The 17,217-nt window shown below is 38.7% G+C and overlaps 2 protein-coding genes across 13 annotated transcripts in view; one reads left to right on the top strand and one right to left on the bottom strand.

The window, feature by feature from the left end:
• Positions 1-16,366, top strand: part of A2M (alpha-2-macroglobulin) — a 42,348-nt gene extending 25,982 nt beyond the window's left edge. The window contains exons 19-36 of the mRNA XM_059935275.1: positions 1,321-1,549; positions 2,281-2,407; positions 2,760-2,881; positions 3,293-3,344; positions 5,297-5,380; positions 5,653-5,829; positions 6,154-6,241; positions 7,219-7,375; positions 8,168-8,242; positions 8,688-8,868; positions 10,141-10,364; positions 11,770-11,988; positions 12,148-12,275; positions 13,169-13,259; positions 14,365-14,433; positions 15,306-15,408; positions 15,848-15,889; positions 16,226-16,366. Of these exons, the coding sequence (XP_059791258.1) occupies positions 1,321-1,549; positions 2,281-2,407; positions 2,760-2,881; positions 3,293-3,344; positions 5,297-5,380; positions 5,653-5,829; positions 6,154-6,241; positions 7,219-7,375; positions 8,168-8,242; positions 8,688-8,868; positions 10,141-10,364; positions 11,770-11,988; positions 12,148-12,275; positions 13,169-13,259; positions 14,365-14,433; positions 15,306-15,408; positions 15,848-15,889; positions 16,226-16,242 (2,185 nt within the window). The 3' untranslated portion in view covers positions 16,243-16,366. The remainder of the gene's footprint in view (positions 1-1,320; positions 1,550-2,280; positions 2,408-2,759; positions 2,882-3,292; positions 3,345-5,296; positions 5,381-5,652; positions 5,830-6,153; positions 6,242-7,218; positions 7,376-8,167; positions 8,243-8,687; positions 8,869-10,140; positions 10,365-11,769; positions 11,989-12,147; positions 12,276-13,168; positions 13,260-14,364; positions 14,434-15,305; positions 15,409-15,847; positions 15,890-16,225) is intronic.
• The window catches only part of KLRG1 (killer cell lectin like receptor G1), a 209,446-nt gene that overhangs the window by 114,288 nt on the left and 77,941 nt on the right, over positions 1-17,217 (bottom strand). The window contains exon 7 of one of the 12 annotated variants that reach the window (XR_009505313.1): positions 7,343-7,419. The exons of 10 other annotated variants lie outside the window; for them this stretch is intronic. The gene's annotated coding sequence lies outside the window, so the exon portion shown is untranslated. Of the gene's footprint in view, positions 1-7,342; positions 7,420-12,031; positions 12,049-17,217 lie in introns of those variants that run through there. One more of the 12 variants, XR_009505314.1, reaches the window with a different exon arrangement.

Below are 17,217 nucleotides of genomic sequence, written 5' to 3'. Positions count from 1 at the left end.
ACAATGGGCTTAAAATATTCAGTAAACCACGTTGTAAACAGATGTGCTGTCACAAAGCCTGTAGCTTTGTTGTTCCATTTATAGAGCACAGGCAGAGTAGATTTAGCATAATTCTGAAGGGCCCCAAGATTTTCAGAATGATAAATGAGCACTGGCTTCAACTTCAAGTCACCAGCTGCATTAGCCCCTAACTAGAGAGTCTGCCTGTCCTTTGAAGCTTTGAAGTCAGACATTAACTTCTCCTCTCCAGCTATGAAAGTCCTAGATGGCATCTTCTTCCAATATAAGGCTGTTTCATCTACATTTAACATCTGTTATTTAGTGTAGTCATCTTCACTAATTATCTTCTGGATAATTTGCTGCAGCTTCTACATCAGCACTTACTACTTCACCTTGAGCTTTTATGTTATAGAGATGGCTTCTTTCCTTAAGCCTTATGAACCATTCTCTGCTAGCTTCAAACTCTTCTTCTGCAGCTTCCTCACCTCTCTCACCCTGCACAGAATTGAAGAGAGTTATGGCCTTGCTCTGGATTAGGCTTTAGCTTCAGGGGATATTGTGGCTGGTTTGATCTTCTATCCAGACCACTCAAATTTTCTCCATATCGGCAATGAGGCTGTTATGCTATCTTATCATTCAAGTATTTACTCAAGTATCACTTTTAATTTCCTTCAAGAACTTTCCTTTGCATTCATAACTTGGCTAACTGTTTGGTGCAAGAGGCCTACCTTCCAGCCTATCTCAGCTTTCAACATGCCTTCACCACAAAGCTTAATAATTTCTAGCTTTTGATTTAAAGTGAGAAGTGTGCAATTCTTCCTTTCACTTGAATGCTTAGAGGCCATCGTAGGGTTGTTAAGTGGCCTAATTTCAATATTGTTGTGTCTCAGGGACTAGGGAAGCTCAAGAAGAGGAAGAGGGACAGGGGAATGGCTGGTCAGTGGAGCAGTCAGAACACACACAACATTTATCTATTAAGTTTGCCATCTTATATGGGTGCAGTTCATGGCACCCCAAAGCAATTACAATAGTAACATTAAAGACTGCTGATCACAGATCATTGTAACAAATATAATAATAATTTAAAAGTTTGAAATATTGAGAGAATTACCAAAATGTGACACAGAGAGATAAGGCGAGCAGATGCTGTTAGAAAAATGACACCAATAGGCTTGCTTGACGCAGGGTTGCCACAAACCTTTAACTTGTTTAAAAAAAACCACAGTATCTGTAAAGCACAATAAAGCAAAGTGCAAGAAAATGAGGCATGCCTGTATTTAACTGCTTACTTTTTGTTCTGCACATTGCCATCCTCCCCAGCTCCTCAGGTGTGGCTGAAGTAGGAGTAATAGTCCCCGATACCATCACTGAGTGGAAGGCAGGGGCCCTCTGCCTGTCCAGTGACACTGGACTTGGTCTCTCTCCGACTGCCTCTCTCCGGGCCTTCCAGCCCTTCTTTGTGGATCTCACGATGCCCTACTCTGTGATCCGCGGAGAAGCCTTCACACTCAAGGCCACTGTGTTAAACTACCTTCCCAAATGCATCCGGGTAAGGACTTCTCTTTATTAACTTGAACACAAGGTAACAGTCAAGTAAATTAAAAACTGCATTCCTGGGAATACTGACAAACTCCTGTGTATAAGATGGGCTCACCAGGAGATAATACTGTCAGAGATACTCATATGTTATATGACTATGGTTGCTGATATCTCCAAATACCAAATGACAACTTAAAACAAGGTTCTGACCCTTATCATAACCCTTTAAAGTTAGGAAGTTTGTGTAACATGAAGATTTCTGACATGAACAACAAAAACCAGTATGCTGATTCTCATGTCTTATACTCTCCAAGGTTTCAACCTCTACATTCCCATATATTTAACTTTTCTTATATGATTAACTGTATTAAACTTAACTTTTAAAGTTATTTATGTGCATCTTACCATAACTGTTTATAAATCTTGTATACTCTGCTGGGAGAGCTGAGGGTATGGTCAAGATCCTAAGCCAAAGGAGTAGAGCTTCTACAGGCAACAAACAAACCATCATGACTTTTCCTCTCCTCTGCTCCTACCACGTGAAAGAGCAGATTATCCCCAAATACTAATGTTTAGATGTCAGATCCACTTATAAGATGCTCAGTCTTCATTTATATTATCTTCAATATTAGGCAACCTGAAATCTACCCAATCCCTCAATGTGCTTTATTTCAAGCCATTCTTCCTTTGGCCCCCTTTCCCTCTGGTCTATTTGTCTCCTTGTCTCATGTGTGGTTTCAGGTCAGAGTGCACCTAGAAGCCTCTCCTGCATTCCTAGCTGTCCCAGGAGAGAAGGAACAAGGGACTCAGTGCATCTGTGGGAATGGCCGGCAAACCGTGTCCTGGGCAGTAACCCCAAAGTCATTAGGTGAGAGACAGCCTCCTAGAGGCAGTTCTCTACTCAAAGACTGTGTGTGTCTGTCTATGGGATCCTCATATCCAGGCAAAGACGCCCCCACCCCCCGCCAAATGGTAGAAGTTTTTTCTTTGTCTTTCATTCTAGGATGTCTAGAAGGATATACCCCCTTCCCTCACCTCCGGCTCCACCTTGGATTCTCAGTATCATTAGCCTCTAGTCTATGCTGCTTCCATTCCTGCTCCTATGTTTTTATAGAACAAAAAAATAAGGTCACAAAGCATTAAACATTTATAAATCTTGGGGTTTGGAGGCATGGAGGAAGAGAGAGATGGTGCTCATCTCTACTGGCCCCTTTTTCCAGGGAATGTGAATTTCACAGTGAGTGCAGAGGCACTGGAGTCTCAAGAGCTGTGTGGGACCGAGGTGGCTGTGGTCCCTGAACATGGAAGGAAAGACACAGTCATCAAGCCCCTGTTGGTGGAAGTAAGTAAGCCTGCCCATTTGATAAGTCTCAGTGAGTCAAGAAAAACAATGGTGAATCCAGCTGGGGTTCCAGCTTTTAGGTAAGAAGGGCTAAAAAATAGATACATGAAAAAAGAAATATATATATATATATATATATATAGTCATGGGATATTTCACAATATGATTCTCTCTCTGTGTGTGTCTCTCTCTCTCTCTCTTGATTTTACTTTGCAATTTTCTCCTCCCTTTCTCATCTATCAACCTGTCTCCTTCATATTACTTACACTTATAGAATTTGCTTCTATAATACATTTGAAAGTCAGTTCCAACTCTTCTCTTCATCAAGAAACCTGTAGTTCCCCTATTAACACACATGTCCTGAAAGTCAGTCTATTCTCACTTCTAACTTTTCTTTCTTTCCACCTAAAGCCTGAAGGACTAGAGAAGGAAGCAACATTCAACTCCCTGCTTTGTCCATCAGGTAAGACTCAGTCATCATAATTAAAATAACATTGACTAGAATATAATATTTGAAGTTCAAAGTATTTTATATATACCATTCCTACACTTTCCCTATGAGGTAAGCAAGACCTGAAGAACCATCAACCGATTTGGTAAGTGAGGAAACTGGTTTTTAGAGAGGCCAAGTAGTTTGATCAGCTGAATATCCGTATCCCAGGAATTCTGTGTCTTTATTTCTTAAGCACCTGTGCAAACATCAAATTGTCCTTCTGACCAGTGTATGATCTGGTTATAGGTAGAAAGTGGGTAGATTCAAAATGAATACTGCCAAAGGGGATATTTCCTTGGATATTTAGTAATACCACACATGGGTAGCTGAATTCAAGCCTCTTCAACACTGAGTTTTGCATAGCTAACCGCACTGGATAATGAGACTATGCTATTTCCAGAAGAAAAGCTTGCCATAGCCTTTACCATTTGTCATGTCAATATTTGTTTGGTGCCAATCCTATACCTAGTATCCTATCAGTCATTGGGAAGGGACTAAAGAAGCTTACAGTAAAAGATACAGCTTTATCTTTGTGGAGAATTTCCTAGTCTAAACAAAAGCATTTATAGAAATTTAGTACACTAAGAAATTTATCAACACAATGTGTTCTCATATCAAACCAATGTCTAATCAACATCATGTGTTCCTTACCTTTCTGTACCTACTAATTTCTGTTTATTATCTTTTTTGTCATGTCAATACTTAAAGTATATAAAATGTATTCTAAAACATGATTGCCTTATTATTTAGCCTTATTTCTACATTTAAATGAATTTAGTCCTTACTACCAAATCCATATATGTCATCTGTTTTCTTACAAAACTTTTTTTGAAGGTAAGAGAAGTTTTTGACATACAAATAATACATACATAATTAATATAACTATGTATGTATTTAACACATAATTATATTATGTATTTAACTACATGATTAAATTTAACTACATAACTATCAGTAATTAATATAACTGATAATACATACATAATTAATGTATACAACTTAATGAGTGTGGAGATAAGTATACACCTGTGAAACTGTCACCACGATCTATACCATAAGCCTATCCATCACTTCCAAAAGTTTCCTCCCACCCTCTTATTATTATATTTTTGTAATATAAGATCTATCCTATTAGCAAATGTTTAGGTCTACAATACAGTATTGTTAACTGTAGGCACTATGCTTTACAATAGACCTCTTGAATTTATTCATCTTGCATAACTGATAGGTTGTACCCTTTGACAAAAGTTTTATTATTAATCTTATGAGGACAGGATGCAGTATAATGATAAATACTACATTTTTATTTTTTCATCTTCATGTAATTCACCAATATTAAAATGCCAGCAAATGTATGCTTATCAGCAGCAATTAATTTATTTTCACTAAGTCAAATACTGTTCATCTTCACGCCTAGCCCCATGTCTAGCGCTTCCATTAAAAATACTGTCTTCATATCTGGTGAAATTTGATGGAAGTAAAGACCGAGCATTATGGTAGAATTCAGGAACTTTTTGAAGATTTTTCCTTTGCTTATATATACATAGCGGGTTTTTTGCATACAACTGTTGTGTAAGGAGGCTGGGGATGGACATGAAATATATCACCTTGTGATAACAATCTTGTGTTAGCCATAGGATGATTACAACAGAATCACAACATCACAGGTACTTGTCAGTTTGTAGCCTTCTTTTGGAATGCAACTCCACATACAAGGAGGTTGGGGAAGGAAAAGTTCTAGAAATCTCAGAATCCCATTCATATATGTTGAAGGTATTTTTTAAAACTGGAATATTAAAAGAGGGACAACTTTTCAGAAGTTTAGGTACAAGGCATAGTTCTGGCTTCTGGGTCTTGGAGCTCTTCAGGAAGATATACAGCAGAAATCATCTTCATTGTGGCTGATTTGTTTCTTTCTCTAGGTGCCGAGGTGTCTGAAAAATTATCTCTGAAGCTGCCACCAAATGTGGTAGAAGAATCTGCCCGAGCCTCCTTCTCAGTTTTGGGTGAGTCTCCAGCCCTAGGGGACTACTGTACTATATTAGACAATGTCTACTATATTTTTTCCCATAAATACTTTCTCAAAATAACAGCTATACTTTTAACTTCTTTCTTCTTTGGACTTACTTATTGCTTCCAATCATACTTCTGTTCCTTGAAGACACCCTTCCTAAAATTCCTCATTTCTTTACCTCAGCTAATTATTCATTTCTTCTTAATGATTCTGATAGATTATTATCTATAAGCTTTATGACTTCCCATCTCTCCCATTTCCTAGGAGACATATTAGGCTCTGCCATGCGAAATACACAAAATCTCCTCCAAATGCCCTATGGCTGTGGAGAACAGAATATGGTCCTCTTTGCTCCTAACATCTATGTTCTGGATTATCTAAATAAAACACAGCAACTGACTGCAGAGATCAAGTCCAAGGCCATTCGCTACCTCAACACTGGTGAGTCACTGAATAAGGGAGCGAAAATTTCACAGTGCAATTTTAACAATAGGCTGGAATCCCCAATAGGCTTGAGTTACTTATCAATTCTATGATATGTAAATTTATCATACTATGATAGTTACAATAATAAGAATACTATGACAGTTGATTTCACGGTACCTATCCAGTGTCCAACCTCCAATAAAATGTTTAGGACTCAGAACCATCTAACATATTGCAGCAAAATTTAGGAACTATCACAAGATGCCAAGGCATTTTGTTTATTTCTCTGGCTACAGAATGTACAACCCGTCATGTTGCTTCATTAACCTTCCATTCCAGGTTACCAGAGACAGCTGCTCTACAGGCACTATGATGGCTCTTATAGCACCTTTGGGGAGCAACATGGCAACAATGAGGGTAATACCTGGTAAGGAAAAGACAGTTTTTTGAGCTCCTATTTTTGTGTCAGGTCTTTTACATATATTATCAAAATTATATTCCCAGGAACCCTATCAGATATGTATTATTAAACCTATAGTTGGTTATACTAGATAAATATACCAAAACTAGCAAGGTAACAAGCAAAAAAGCTGAGATTCGAATACACGTATGTTAGATTTGTCCCCAGAATTCATCCTGTTCATAATACACCAAGGTATTCTTTCTGAAATAGCTATTATTTTTTTTCTAAAATAGCCCCCATAACCATGATTTTTTAAATGAGATAGCCAGCAAACATAACATATAACTTCTAGATAAACCATGTTCACTTCAGTTTATGTTTTTAGATCATATTCATCTTAATCACTAATAAATTCAATAATAGGAGGAAAGAAATGAGATGGACCCAGTGATATGAAACACTGTTTTAAAATCCCGGAGGCAAAGCAATGTCAGAAGTTACTGCATGTAAGAGCTGTGTATGAGAAGATTCTGCCATCTACAGAAGAAAATCGCTAAAGAAAAGATTTAAAGCCTTACTCAAATAAAATTAAAAAATAAGTAACATTAGTACAGTTGACCCTTGAAACACATGGGGGTTAGGGGCGCTGACCTTCAGCAGTAGCAAATTCACATATCATTTTACAGTCGGCCCTCGGTATCCCCAGTTGTGCATCCACGGATTCAACCAACTGGGGATCATGTAGTATTGTAGTATATATTTAGTAAAAAAAAAAAAATCCATGTGCAAATGAACCCATGCAGTTCAAACCATGTCGTTCAAGGGTCAGCTGTACGAGAGCTAGCAGATTCATCAAGTAAAGGCAATGGGAGCTCTAAGTAAAGAATTCCTGTTAGGTGACTCACATCAGTGTGAGAAGTGTCCTATGAAGCCTGTTGCTGTGACGTGGTTATAAAACCATTGTAACAACATAAATGTGATCATCACTTCCTCCCCTTCAGGCTCACAGCCTTTGTACTGAAGAGTTTTGCCCAGGCTCGAACCTATATCTTCATTGATGAAGCACATATTACCAAAGCTCTCACCTGGCTCGCCCAAAAGCAGAGGGACAGTGGCTGTTTCAGGAGTTCTGGGTCACTGCTCAACAATGCCATTAAGGTGAAGTGTTCTCGGAGCTAGTGTTGATTTGTCCATTACACTGTCTACAAGGATGAGGAGAGGAAGTGATAACATAAGAATTCCTTAAGGAAGGTATCAGAAGAAAATAAAACCTGGATAGCACCAAGAAAGAGGGGATGGAACTCAGAGTGATTGTGATACTTTGCTTCATGGGGATGTATATGGGTAAGGACAAATTCCATGACAGCAGAATACAAGGAGCTGATTAAGAGCATTCTCAAAAGTTATTGGGAGTTTTTAAATTACTGATTCATTTTCAGTACTGGTAATTGATCTGTTCATATTTTCTATTTCTTCCTGGTTCAGTCTTGGGAGATTATACCTTTCTAAGAATTTGTCCATTTCTAGATTGTCCATTTTATTGGCCTATAGTTGCTGGTAGTAGTCTCTTATGACCCTCTGTATTTCTGTGGTGTCAGTTGTAACTTCTTTTTTCATTTCTGATTTTACTGATTTGAGCCCTCTCCCTTTTTTTTCTTGATGAGTCTGGCTAAAGGTTTATCAATTTTGTTTATCTTTTCAAAGAACCAGCGTTTAGTTTCACTGATCTTTTCTATTTTTTTTAAGTTTCCATTTTATTTATTTCTTCTCTGATCTTTATGATTTCTTTCCTTCCACTAAGTTTGGGTTTTGTTTGTTCTTCTTTCTCTAGTTGCTTTAGGCATAAGGTTAGGTTGTTTATTTGAGATTTTTCTGGCTTCCCGAGGTAAGCTTGTATCGCTATAAATGTCCCTCAAATTATTCAAATCTGTCTCTCTCTCATATTTACAGGGTGGAGTGGAAGATGAAGTGACCCTCTCTGCCTATATCACCATTGCCCTTCTGGAGATTCCTCTCCCTGTCACTGTAGGTGCCCTTGCTGAAGCCTCTTTCTAGATGCAATGAAACTGCTGACCTGATGTCTGAAACAACACCCCACTAAAAACCAGTTGTCGGCATTCCTTCTATGCAATGTCAATGCTTCCCAGATCAGTAGAGAATTTAGTCAGTCCATTAAGAAAGATTTACACTTCCCCAGTGATGGCCCTAGTCTATTTTTCCCCTAGCTACCCCACTACCACCACCACCACACATGCAGAATGAATTTTAAAGATATGGCCTATATTCCTGCCTTATGAATGTGAGACTAACAGATTAAAAAAAATACTATTCTCTCTATCCGTAAGAACGAGGCTAGAAAGACAAATGCTTTCCAACAACTTCTTGACCTCTGTGCTGTGGTCTGTGTTTACCCGGGAGCACTAGCCCCCCTATTCACAGAGCTCGCTCCCTTCTCGCTCTGCCTTCCCAGCACCCTGTCGTCCGCAATGCCCTGTTCTGCCTGGAGTCAGCCTGGAAGTCAGCCAAGGAAGGATCCCGAGGTGGCCACGTCTACACCAAGGCACTGTTGGCCTATGCCTTTGCCCTGGCAGGTAACCAGGAAAAGAGGAGAGAAGTACTCAAGTCACTTGATGAGGAAGCCATAAAGGAAGGTGAGAGCACACCCGGGATCTTTCTCCCATCCCACAGTCTCTGGATCAAGGACTCCATATCAAAAATACCCCATGACTACCTCTCAGGACCCCTTTCCCCTCTCTTCTTTTGTCTATGTCATTATGGACTCAAGGATTTCTTACTCAAGTCACACATCCAAAGATAAGAGGCAATGTACTTTATATATACAAAAAGGCATAAAGAATAATAAGCAAACACCTTTAATACTTCCCTTCCAGCTTAAGAAACAAAATATTACCAATGCTGGAAAAATCCCTTGCGTACCATTCCTACCTGCAAAAGTAATCGTTATCCTGAATTTGTCATTACAATTCCATGGATTTCTTTATCTTTTTACTGCATATGTATCCCTAAATAATATTCAGAATGTTTACATTTTTCATCTTTAGATAAGAAGTATCATCCTTCTGAGTATTTCTGCTTGATCCTTGTCTGTCTGTCTGCCTTTTGTTTTTTAAGTTCAACATTAGGCAGGCTGATAGGAGTCTCCTGTATGGGTATGTTAATTTTTACTGCTGCATGATACATTACAATATATTAAAAAGGCCATAATTTATTTAGAGAGTCTCTCCTCGTGGATCTTTTCTTGTTTCTTATTTACTTCTATTGCAAACCATGCTGCAATGAATACTCATATACCCATCTCCTTGAGGGGGTGTGTGAGTTTCTCTAACTTGTACTTAGAAAGAGTAACTGCTGATTAGCGGGCTAAACACATCTTCCCCTTTGCTGGATATCATCAAATTACTCTCCAAAGAGCTGTTTTCTTCCCACAGCAGTGTAAATCCGTTCCCGTTATTTCACACCCTGTCAGCCTTTGCTATTTTGAGGATTACTCTATTTTTTTTTTTAACCTAATGAGTGTAAACTCCATTATCTCATGTGATCTGTGATCCTCATAAGAAACCTCCGAGGACAGTCTTTATAGAAAGCTGAACAAGCCCTAGATAGGGTCTGGATAACATCAGACGTCGGAAATTACCACAACCAGTCAGAGAACTTGCTCTGCCATTTCTCTCTTCCACCAACGCAACCACCGCAACCATTTGAAAACCTAGATGGCACAGCTTCTGACTCCTTAGCCCAGATGAAACAAGCCTCATTCAGCTGTCTGTAGGCGGGAAGCCGCCAGATAAGATTTAAGAGATTATCACTGGAAGGCAACACGCACTTCAGCACTGGCCCTTGTACTTTTACCTGAAGTTAAATATGAACATGTGGTCACTTGCAGATCTTTTTCTCACCTCCAGATAATTCCGTCCACTGGACACGACCTCAGAAACCCAAGGCACCAGTGCAGCGTTTGTACCAACCCCGGGCTCCCTCTGCTGAAGTGGAGATGACAGCCTATGTGCTCCTCGCTTACCTCACTGCCCAGTCTGCCCTGACCTCGGAGGACCTGACCCCTGCCACGCGCATCGTGAAGTGGATCTCAAGGCAGCAGAACTCCCAGGGGGGCTTCTCCTCCACCCAGGTCTGTGGTTAGTGAGAGCCTTTTACTTTACCTTCAGGTAGAAAAATGTTTGAACAAGATGCAAACACATACAAGAAGAAAAGAAATGAAGATAAGAATAACTTGAAATGAGAAGAATGTGATTAGTATTCAAGGATGGTGAGAAATAAGAAAAAATGAGAGTCAAAGAGGGCTGTAAAGAAAATGCCAATTCTGCCCCACCCCCATCCCAGATTTTTATCACAGGCTCCTATTTCCAGTAACAACTCTACATCCCTAAAGCAATAGTGGGGCACCAGGACCCTACACACAATGGCCACAGCAGAACGAATTTAAAAATCCACCATTCTTCTGGAAGTTCTAAGAGTCCTTTCAAGTTGTTCCCAGAAACACTATTCAGAAACCAATCATCTCTCCTTGCAAAGCTCTCCATTTCTAGGTCCACTTTGACTGGCTTATTTTAAGGCTGACACATTTCATGCTTCCTCTATCCACCTCTTAATATACAAACATTTGTTCATTGGGAGCATAAAGAACTGTCTTTATTCATCCAACCTCCTGAGCCTAACTATACAGTCTTATATCTAAAAAATTCATCAATATAGACAGAGCAGGGAGTTTCATCTCCAGAGAATTCAGGGGTTAGCATATGCGCCCTAAAAGAGAAGCAGAATGTGACAGAAAGACATTCCATCCCTTTTCCACTGTATTTAATCTCTTATTTTTCCATATAAATGGAGAAAATAATTTTGTTAAAAGTTATCATTCGTTTCTTAGAAAATTATTATTTGAAGGATGCCAGGTTCAATGTGGATGAGAATTGAGAATATGACCTACCCGGTGGAGGGGGATCCAAACTTCTGATGAAAAAGAGAGAACCAAATAAAAATGTCAACAAATCCAGAATATAATTATAATTATTCATTTTTTATTTCCTCTGGAGAAACTGAAGCATGACCCTGATCATGGCTGCAAAGGACCCTGGGTTTTCTCAGGGCACTGACCTCAGCAGCAGAGCCGAGTGTAGCTTGGGGTGAGAGCCAAACTGAACTTCGGTTGGGTGGTAACAGATATGACCACAGTTGTCAAGAAAGACATCTTAGGCAAATAGCTAATGCTAATAAATAATTCCCATTCATATATATTCTCCACATTGCATACCTCACATATATTTATAGAGAGAAGAGAATTGATTTTCTGAGAAATAAATTTCTAAAGCATATAGTCCAAGGCAGATATGTGAAGGTTATGGTTCTGTCATCTATCTAAGGATTATAATCAATCTTGAAATGAGAACCCCAATATTTAAGCAGTGAGGGAAACAGGAGATAGGAAATCAAAGCCCTTTTTGTGGCAGCTAACATGGGCCTTTGGGTCTTCAAAGGGTTATCATGCCTAAGTGGGTTCCCTCACCTGTCTCTTCCAGGACACTGTGGTGGCTCTCCATGCTTTGTCCAAATATGGAGCAGCCACTTTCACCAGGACTGGGAAGGCTGCACAGGTGACCATCCAATCTTCAGGGACATTTTCCACAAAATTCCGAGTGGACAACAGCAACCTCCTGTTACTACAGCAGGTTTCATTGCCAGAGGTGCCCGGAGAGTACAGCATGACAACGACAGGAGAAGGATGTGTTTACCTCCAGGTGAGATTCCAGGGGCAGGTGGGGACAAAAGGTCCAGAGTAACATTGTCACTGAGAAGGCCTAACGCAGCAAATGATGGGGCAAATCAAAGAAAGAGTTGAGGAAGTTGGGAGGAATCCTGGACAAGGGAAAAATCACAGACTTTTGTCTGTTCCACAGACATCTTTGAAATACAATATTCTCCCGAAAAAGGAAGAGTTCCCATTTGCTTTGGAGGTGCAGACTCTGCCCCAAACTTGTGATGGACCCAAAGCTCACACCAACTTCCAAATCTCACTGAGAGTCAGGTAAGATCTCTGACTGCATCATGAAATTCTGGGTATAACAACCAATCTTCTTACTGGAACTCCGCATTAAGCAGAGTAGGGTGACAGTGAATGTTTGTTCTACCTTTATTGAAAAAGCAACGTGTTCTTGTGTTGACACAGAATTTCTCAGTGTTGGGGCTTACATTGTACATCCCCCAACTCCAGGATCTATTAGTGTCTAGTCTCATTATTTACAGCTTATTAATTCCCCTCAATAATAAATAAAGAACCTCTAACCTGAATTCCTGACTTTATTCTAATGTAATTAATCATCCTGATTTCATTCTATTGTAATGAAATCCTATATTATTCTTGCTTTATCTGGGACAGAGGTGGAGACTTCTTGAAAAGCACGAATAGAAGGAAGTAGTGACTCTCTAATTAGAATTCCTCCTGGTAATAATTAAATCTCAGATTATATATAAAATAATCAATTTTGGGGAAAATACATACATAAGCAGCCATATTCAAATACCTACAGGGCTATTTGTATCTGTCCTCAAGAATATTATAACCTGGTTGGGGATACTATTCAGGAAAAAAGACAAAGTATATGTAACAAATAACTGGGATAGCTTAGCAGTCTCATGCCCAGCTAAGCATCACTTACAGAGCTTTCTTAAAATGCAGATCCTCAGAGTTCACACCCATGAAATTCTGATTCATCAGGTCTAGAGTATAGGCCTGGTCTCTGTGGCTTTAACAGGCTCCCCTGAAGATTCTAATGCACAGCCAGTTTTTTGAGCTACTTGGTAGGAAATTTAGGAAGACTTCTGGTACTTTTCAGGGCTATTGAGTGCTTACTGTGGACATCGAAAAAAAATATTTAATAACACAGAAAATCCTAATTCCTTTCTTCTCTGGATCTTTAGTTACACCGGAAGCCGTCCAGCCTCCAACATGGTGATTGCTGACGTGAAAATGGTATCTGGCTTCATTCCCTTGAAACCAACAGTGAAAATGGTAGGTTTACTATAAGCCCAGGAGACCCTATTTTATTAAATGTTTTATGTATCTCTAGACTTAGACAACATTAATATAAAAATACTATTAAATGAACTTCTATCCAAGACATTACTGTCTCCAAAAGCAGAAATATAATTTAGCACGTTTATATGGGGGTTTGTTTGTTTGTTTGTTTTCTCATTTAACTTTGTTTAAATGGGTCTCAAAATTTTATGATGGACTTTTGGTCAAGTTTCCATTAAGGTATTAAATAAAAATACTAATTTAAAAAACTAATAACTCAAAACTGCCGCCCACAGAAAAACAAATGATCCATAAAACATTCTCCTTTTCTTCTAGTTTTACGATACATTGTTATCATTAACCAGTCTTTCACTACTAAGTTCAATGGTCAATTCAGACGGTTTTGAGACGGGGCTTCCACCATTGATCAAACTGGGGTGGCAGGTATTAGGGATCATATTCATTTAGCCTTCTGAACTCTCTGCGCAGACCTGGTGACTGTGCCAGCTCCAGCAGCCTTCCTGTCCACTGCTTTAGGGACACCCACAGCAACGGTCTATCTCTTGTCATGAACAGCACTTTGCTAGGAGCCACATCTACTGGGAAAAAATTGTCAGCAGGCTACTGCTTTAATGGAGCTTAGAATCTTCAGAAGATAAAGCATACGCACATGAACTAGTGAAAAAATATGAGAAAGACTGATTGACATAAACTAGAACTATTACAGAAGTACAGAGGAAACTGAGATTGCTACAAGTTAGAATAAGCAAAAAAAGTAAAAAACCAAAAACCTTCTTCATAAAGGAATGGAATGTGAATTGAACCTTGAAATATGGGTAATTTCCAAGTTTAGGACATTTAGTTCCCTTTTCTTCAAATAAATCAATTTACACATAGGTCCTGTGTCGTACTAATGTTAAACCCTGCATCCCAATTATCTTTCATTTTTATTTCTGCCACATTATTGCCTTTGCTTACAAAAAGCATTTGAAGAAATTTTACCCTCAGGCTTAATTTGGTAATAAACATTCTTCTTTTCTCTGGTTCCCCAGGGTTTTCTTCTGTTTATTAACATTTGTGATGTCTTAATTTTCTTCAGCTTGAAACATCTGACCACGTGAGCCGAACGGAAGTCAGCAACAACCATGTTTTGATTTACCTGGATAAGGTGAGAGCCCTGCCATTCTATCCAAAAAAAATATGGATAATGAGCTACCTGGGAAGTGAGTGAAGGCATTTTGGAGACATCACCTCCACGCTAAAAATTTGAGAATTCTAACATTAGGTCCAGTGAATATTCTCCTCTCCTTCTCTATTTATATTTCATCTGGGACTATGGGAAGAAATGACTTGTTATAATATTGGGATATGAATATTTCTAGGACCCCGTAAGCAAGAAATTCTCCACAAAAGGTCCTCATTATGTTATGCACAAGTTATTTTGAAGATACATATAAGGAAGTAACCATTGGGATTAGTCAATTATTATATCAACAGCACATCAAAAAGACAAAAGGGGAATATGCTATCAATCTCAGCAAGGACTTAGACCATAAAACAAGATCAGTGCACCAATAAACCAATCTGATTTTATAGTTGTGTGTTGTTGCATAGTTTATTCATAACTATATTGACGGATATTATAGTTTACAAATTTTATGAAACATAGGCTGCAGTGATCCACCTTTTATATTCCTTTTTGAGTCGACACAAGTATTTCTACAAGATAGAGTAGTGAAGCTGTACTGAATCTCTGATACTTAAAACTAAACATAGCTATTCAAACAATAAAAAGCCTGCCTCATTCACCCCCTAGGAACAGAGCCACGCACTCATATTGATGGGAGTATATGAATAGTTTTAGTTATTTAAGAAACAATTTGGGGAAGTTTTCACCTACTCTGAGAGCTTTTGGCCCAATTTAAGTACCCTGTTAGTTGACAAAAAGTTTTTCCCCAAAATAGATGAATACTTAAATTCACTCAAAGAAGATACAGGAAAGCTCCCTGGAGAGTCATTTAATTCCCTTTTGCTTTATAGGTGACAAATCAGACCCTGAGCTTGTCCTTCACGGTTCTGCAAGACATCCCAGTAAGGGATCTGAAACCAGCCATAGTGAAAGTCTATGATTATTATGAGACAGGTGAGTGAAAGTAAAGTTCACACAGAAATTAAATACCTGATCACAGAAATTTAGATTTGAGAGATGTGTTGGGGCAATTCATTACACTAATCACTCTCATCACTTCATTTTGTCTCTATCAAGTCTGATATAAATATATTATTACTAATACAAAGCACCTGTAAGATATTTAGTTCCCTTTTCTTCAGATAAAATCAACTGTAGGACAATATGAAATTTAAATAAGTATAACATCTGTACTCTTACCCTTCAGGAGTTTAGGGTAAAGGAAAGCATAACATACAATATTTGAAAATATAAGACAGAAAGCAGCACATCAAATGAATGATGCTGAGGTTTCCGATACAATTCTTCCCACAATAAAGATTCTTTCACTGACCTGTAACATAGATGTTCGCTTTCCCTCTCACTTCTCCTGACTATTTTTGTTTTTATTCAGATGAGTTTGCTGTTGCTGAGTACAATGCTCCTTGCAGCAAAGGTAAGCAATTCATACTCCTTCCAGATGGAGTCAGAACCCCTTTGGCCTGTCCCTCAAATCTCCTCCATAAAATTCTGGCTAAATATTTCTCATAGACATCATACTGTTCACAGTGCAACTTATTATAGAAAAATACATTTATTGGGAAAGGGCCCCTGATAGTCAGACCTCAGTTCACAGAATTGCACATTAGATAATTTTAAGTAATGGGTCTCATTTCCCACTATACTAATTGGATTTCCTCAGGTACCATGCTACCCAAATCTAAAGGAAGGAATATTCACTGTTCCAGAAACCCAAGTCCATCTTAATTTTCTATTCTTTCCACTATCACAGACACTGGAAATGCTTAAAGACCACATCAATGAAAACTGCTTTGCTGGAGTCCCTGTTCCACAGACTCAGGTCTCCATGGAAGAAAAGAGTTTTTATATCTCTGAAGGCTTGTTGAATAAACCTTTTTCTCTGGTCAGCCCATATCACTGTTTACTCATTTATTCAGTAAACACTTATTACACTTCCATGTGATTCCCAATAGACTCCTGAGATAAAAATTCATAGCAATCAAGGGCTAAAGGATTTCAAAAACTGAAAAACATTACAGAGGTGGTGGTCACAGTAGGCTTCATTTAGAGGTTGCAGGGAAAAGAAGAAAGTATTGGATTATGTACTAGGAGCATGTAAAGTGAGTTTGGTTATAGAATTACCCTACGAAAAAGCCAAAGAGTGGATTTATGAGAGAATAAAAGGCTGACTTGACAAGGAAAGACTTTCCACGCTAAAGGGAAATATGAAATAGAAAGTTGGATATGTCCAACATTGGGAGGCAGCATAATTAATTGGGACTTGATCTGAATTGGAAGTTATGTGACCTCAGAACCAAATCTGCCATTGACCAATACAAGTGATCAGTCAGTTAACCTTGGGTTTCAGATTCAAGAAAGGATGACAGATTGAAAATGCTGAAGAGGTGATTCAAGTAGAAGTGAATTTTCCTAGAAGAAAGAATATATAGGATTCAAAGCCCAAATAGGACTGTTACATCTTTTTTCTGCAACTTTGAGCCAGAACCAAAGGATGGATACAAACTCAAGGAGGTATTCAGAGGCATTAAGTATTAAAATCATCCATTATATGGATGGAGGGGCAGAAGCTTCTGGAGTTTGAAGAGAAGGTCCCTGAAAAGTCCTAGAGTCCTAGTCTTCATCTGGTTGAGTCTGACAGAAGCCTGGATGCTATAAACTAAGAACTCTAAAGGACTTGAAGTTCAAGCACCCTTAGCTCTGTCTCCAGGCTAGGCAAAAGTAAAAGATAAATGTTATCACCTT

This window comes from Balaenoptera ricei, chromosome 10 (genome assembly GCF_028023285.1).
Source record: "Balaenoptera ricei isolate mBalRic1 chromosome 10, mBalRic1.hap2, whole genome shotgun sequence".
NCBI classification, from domain to species: domain Eukaryota; kingdom Metazoa; phylum Chordata; class Mammalia; order Artiodactyla; family Balaenopteridae; genus Balaenoptera; species Balaenoptera ricei.
This window is presented reverse-complemented; position numbering and strand designations above follow the sequence as displayed.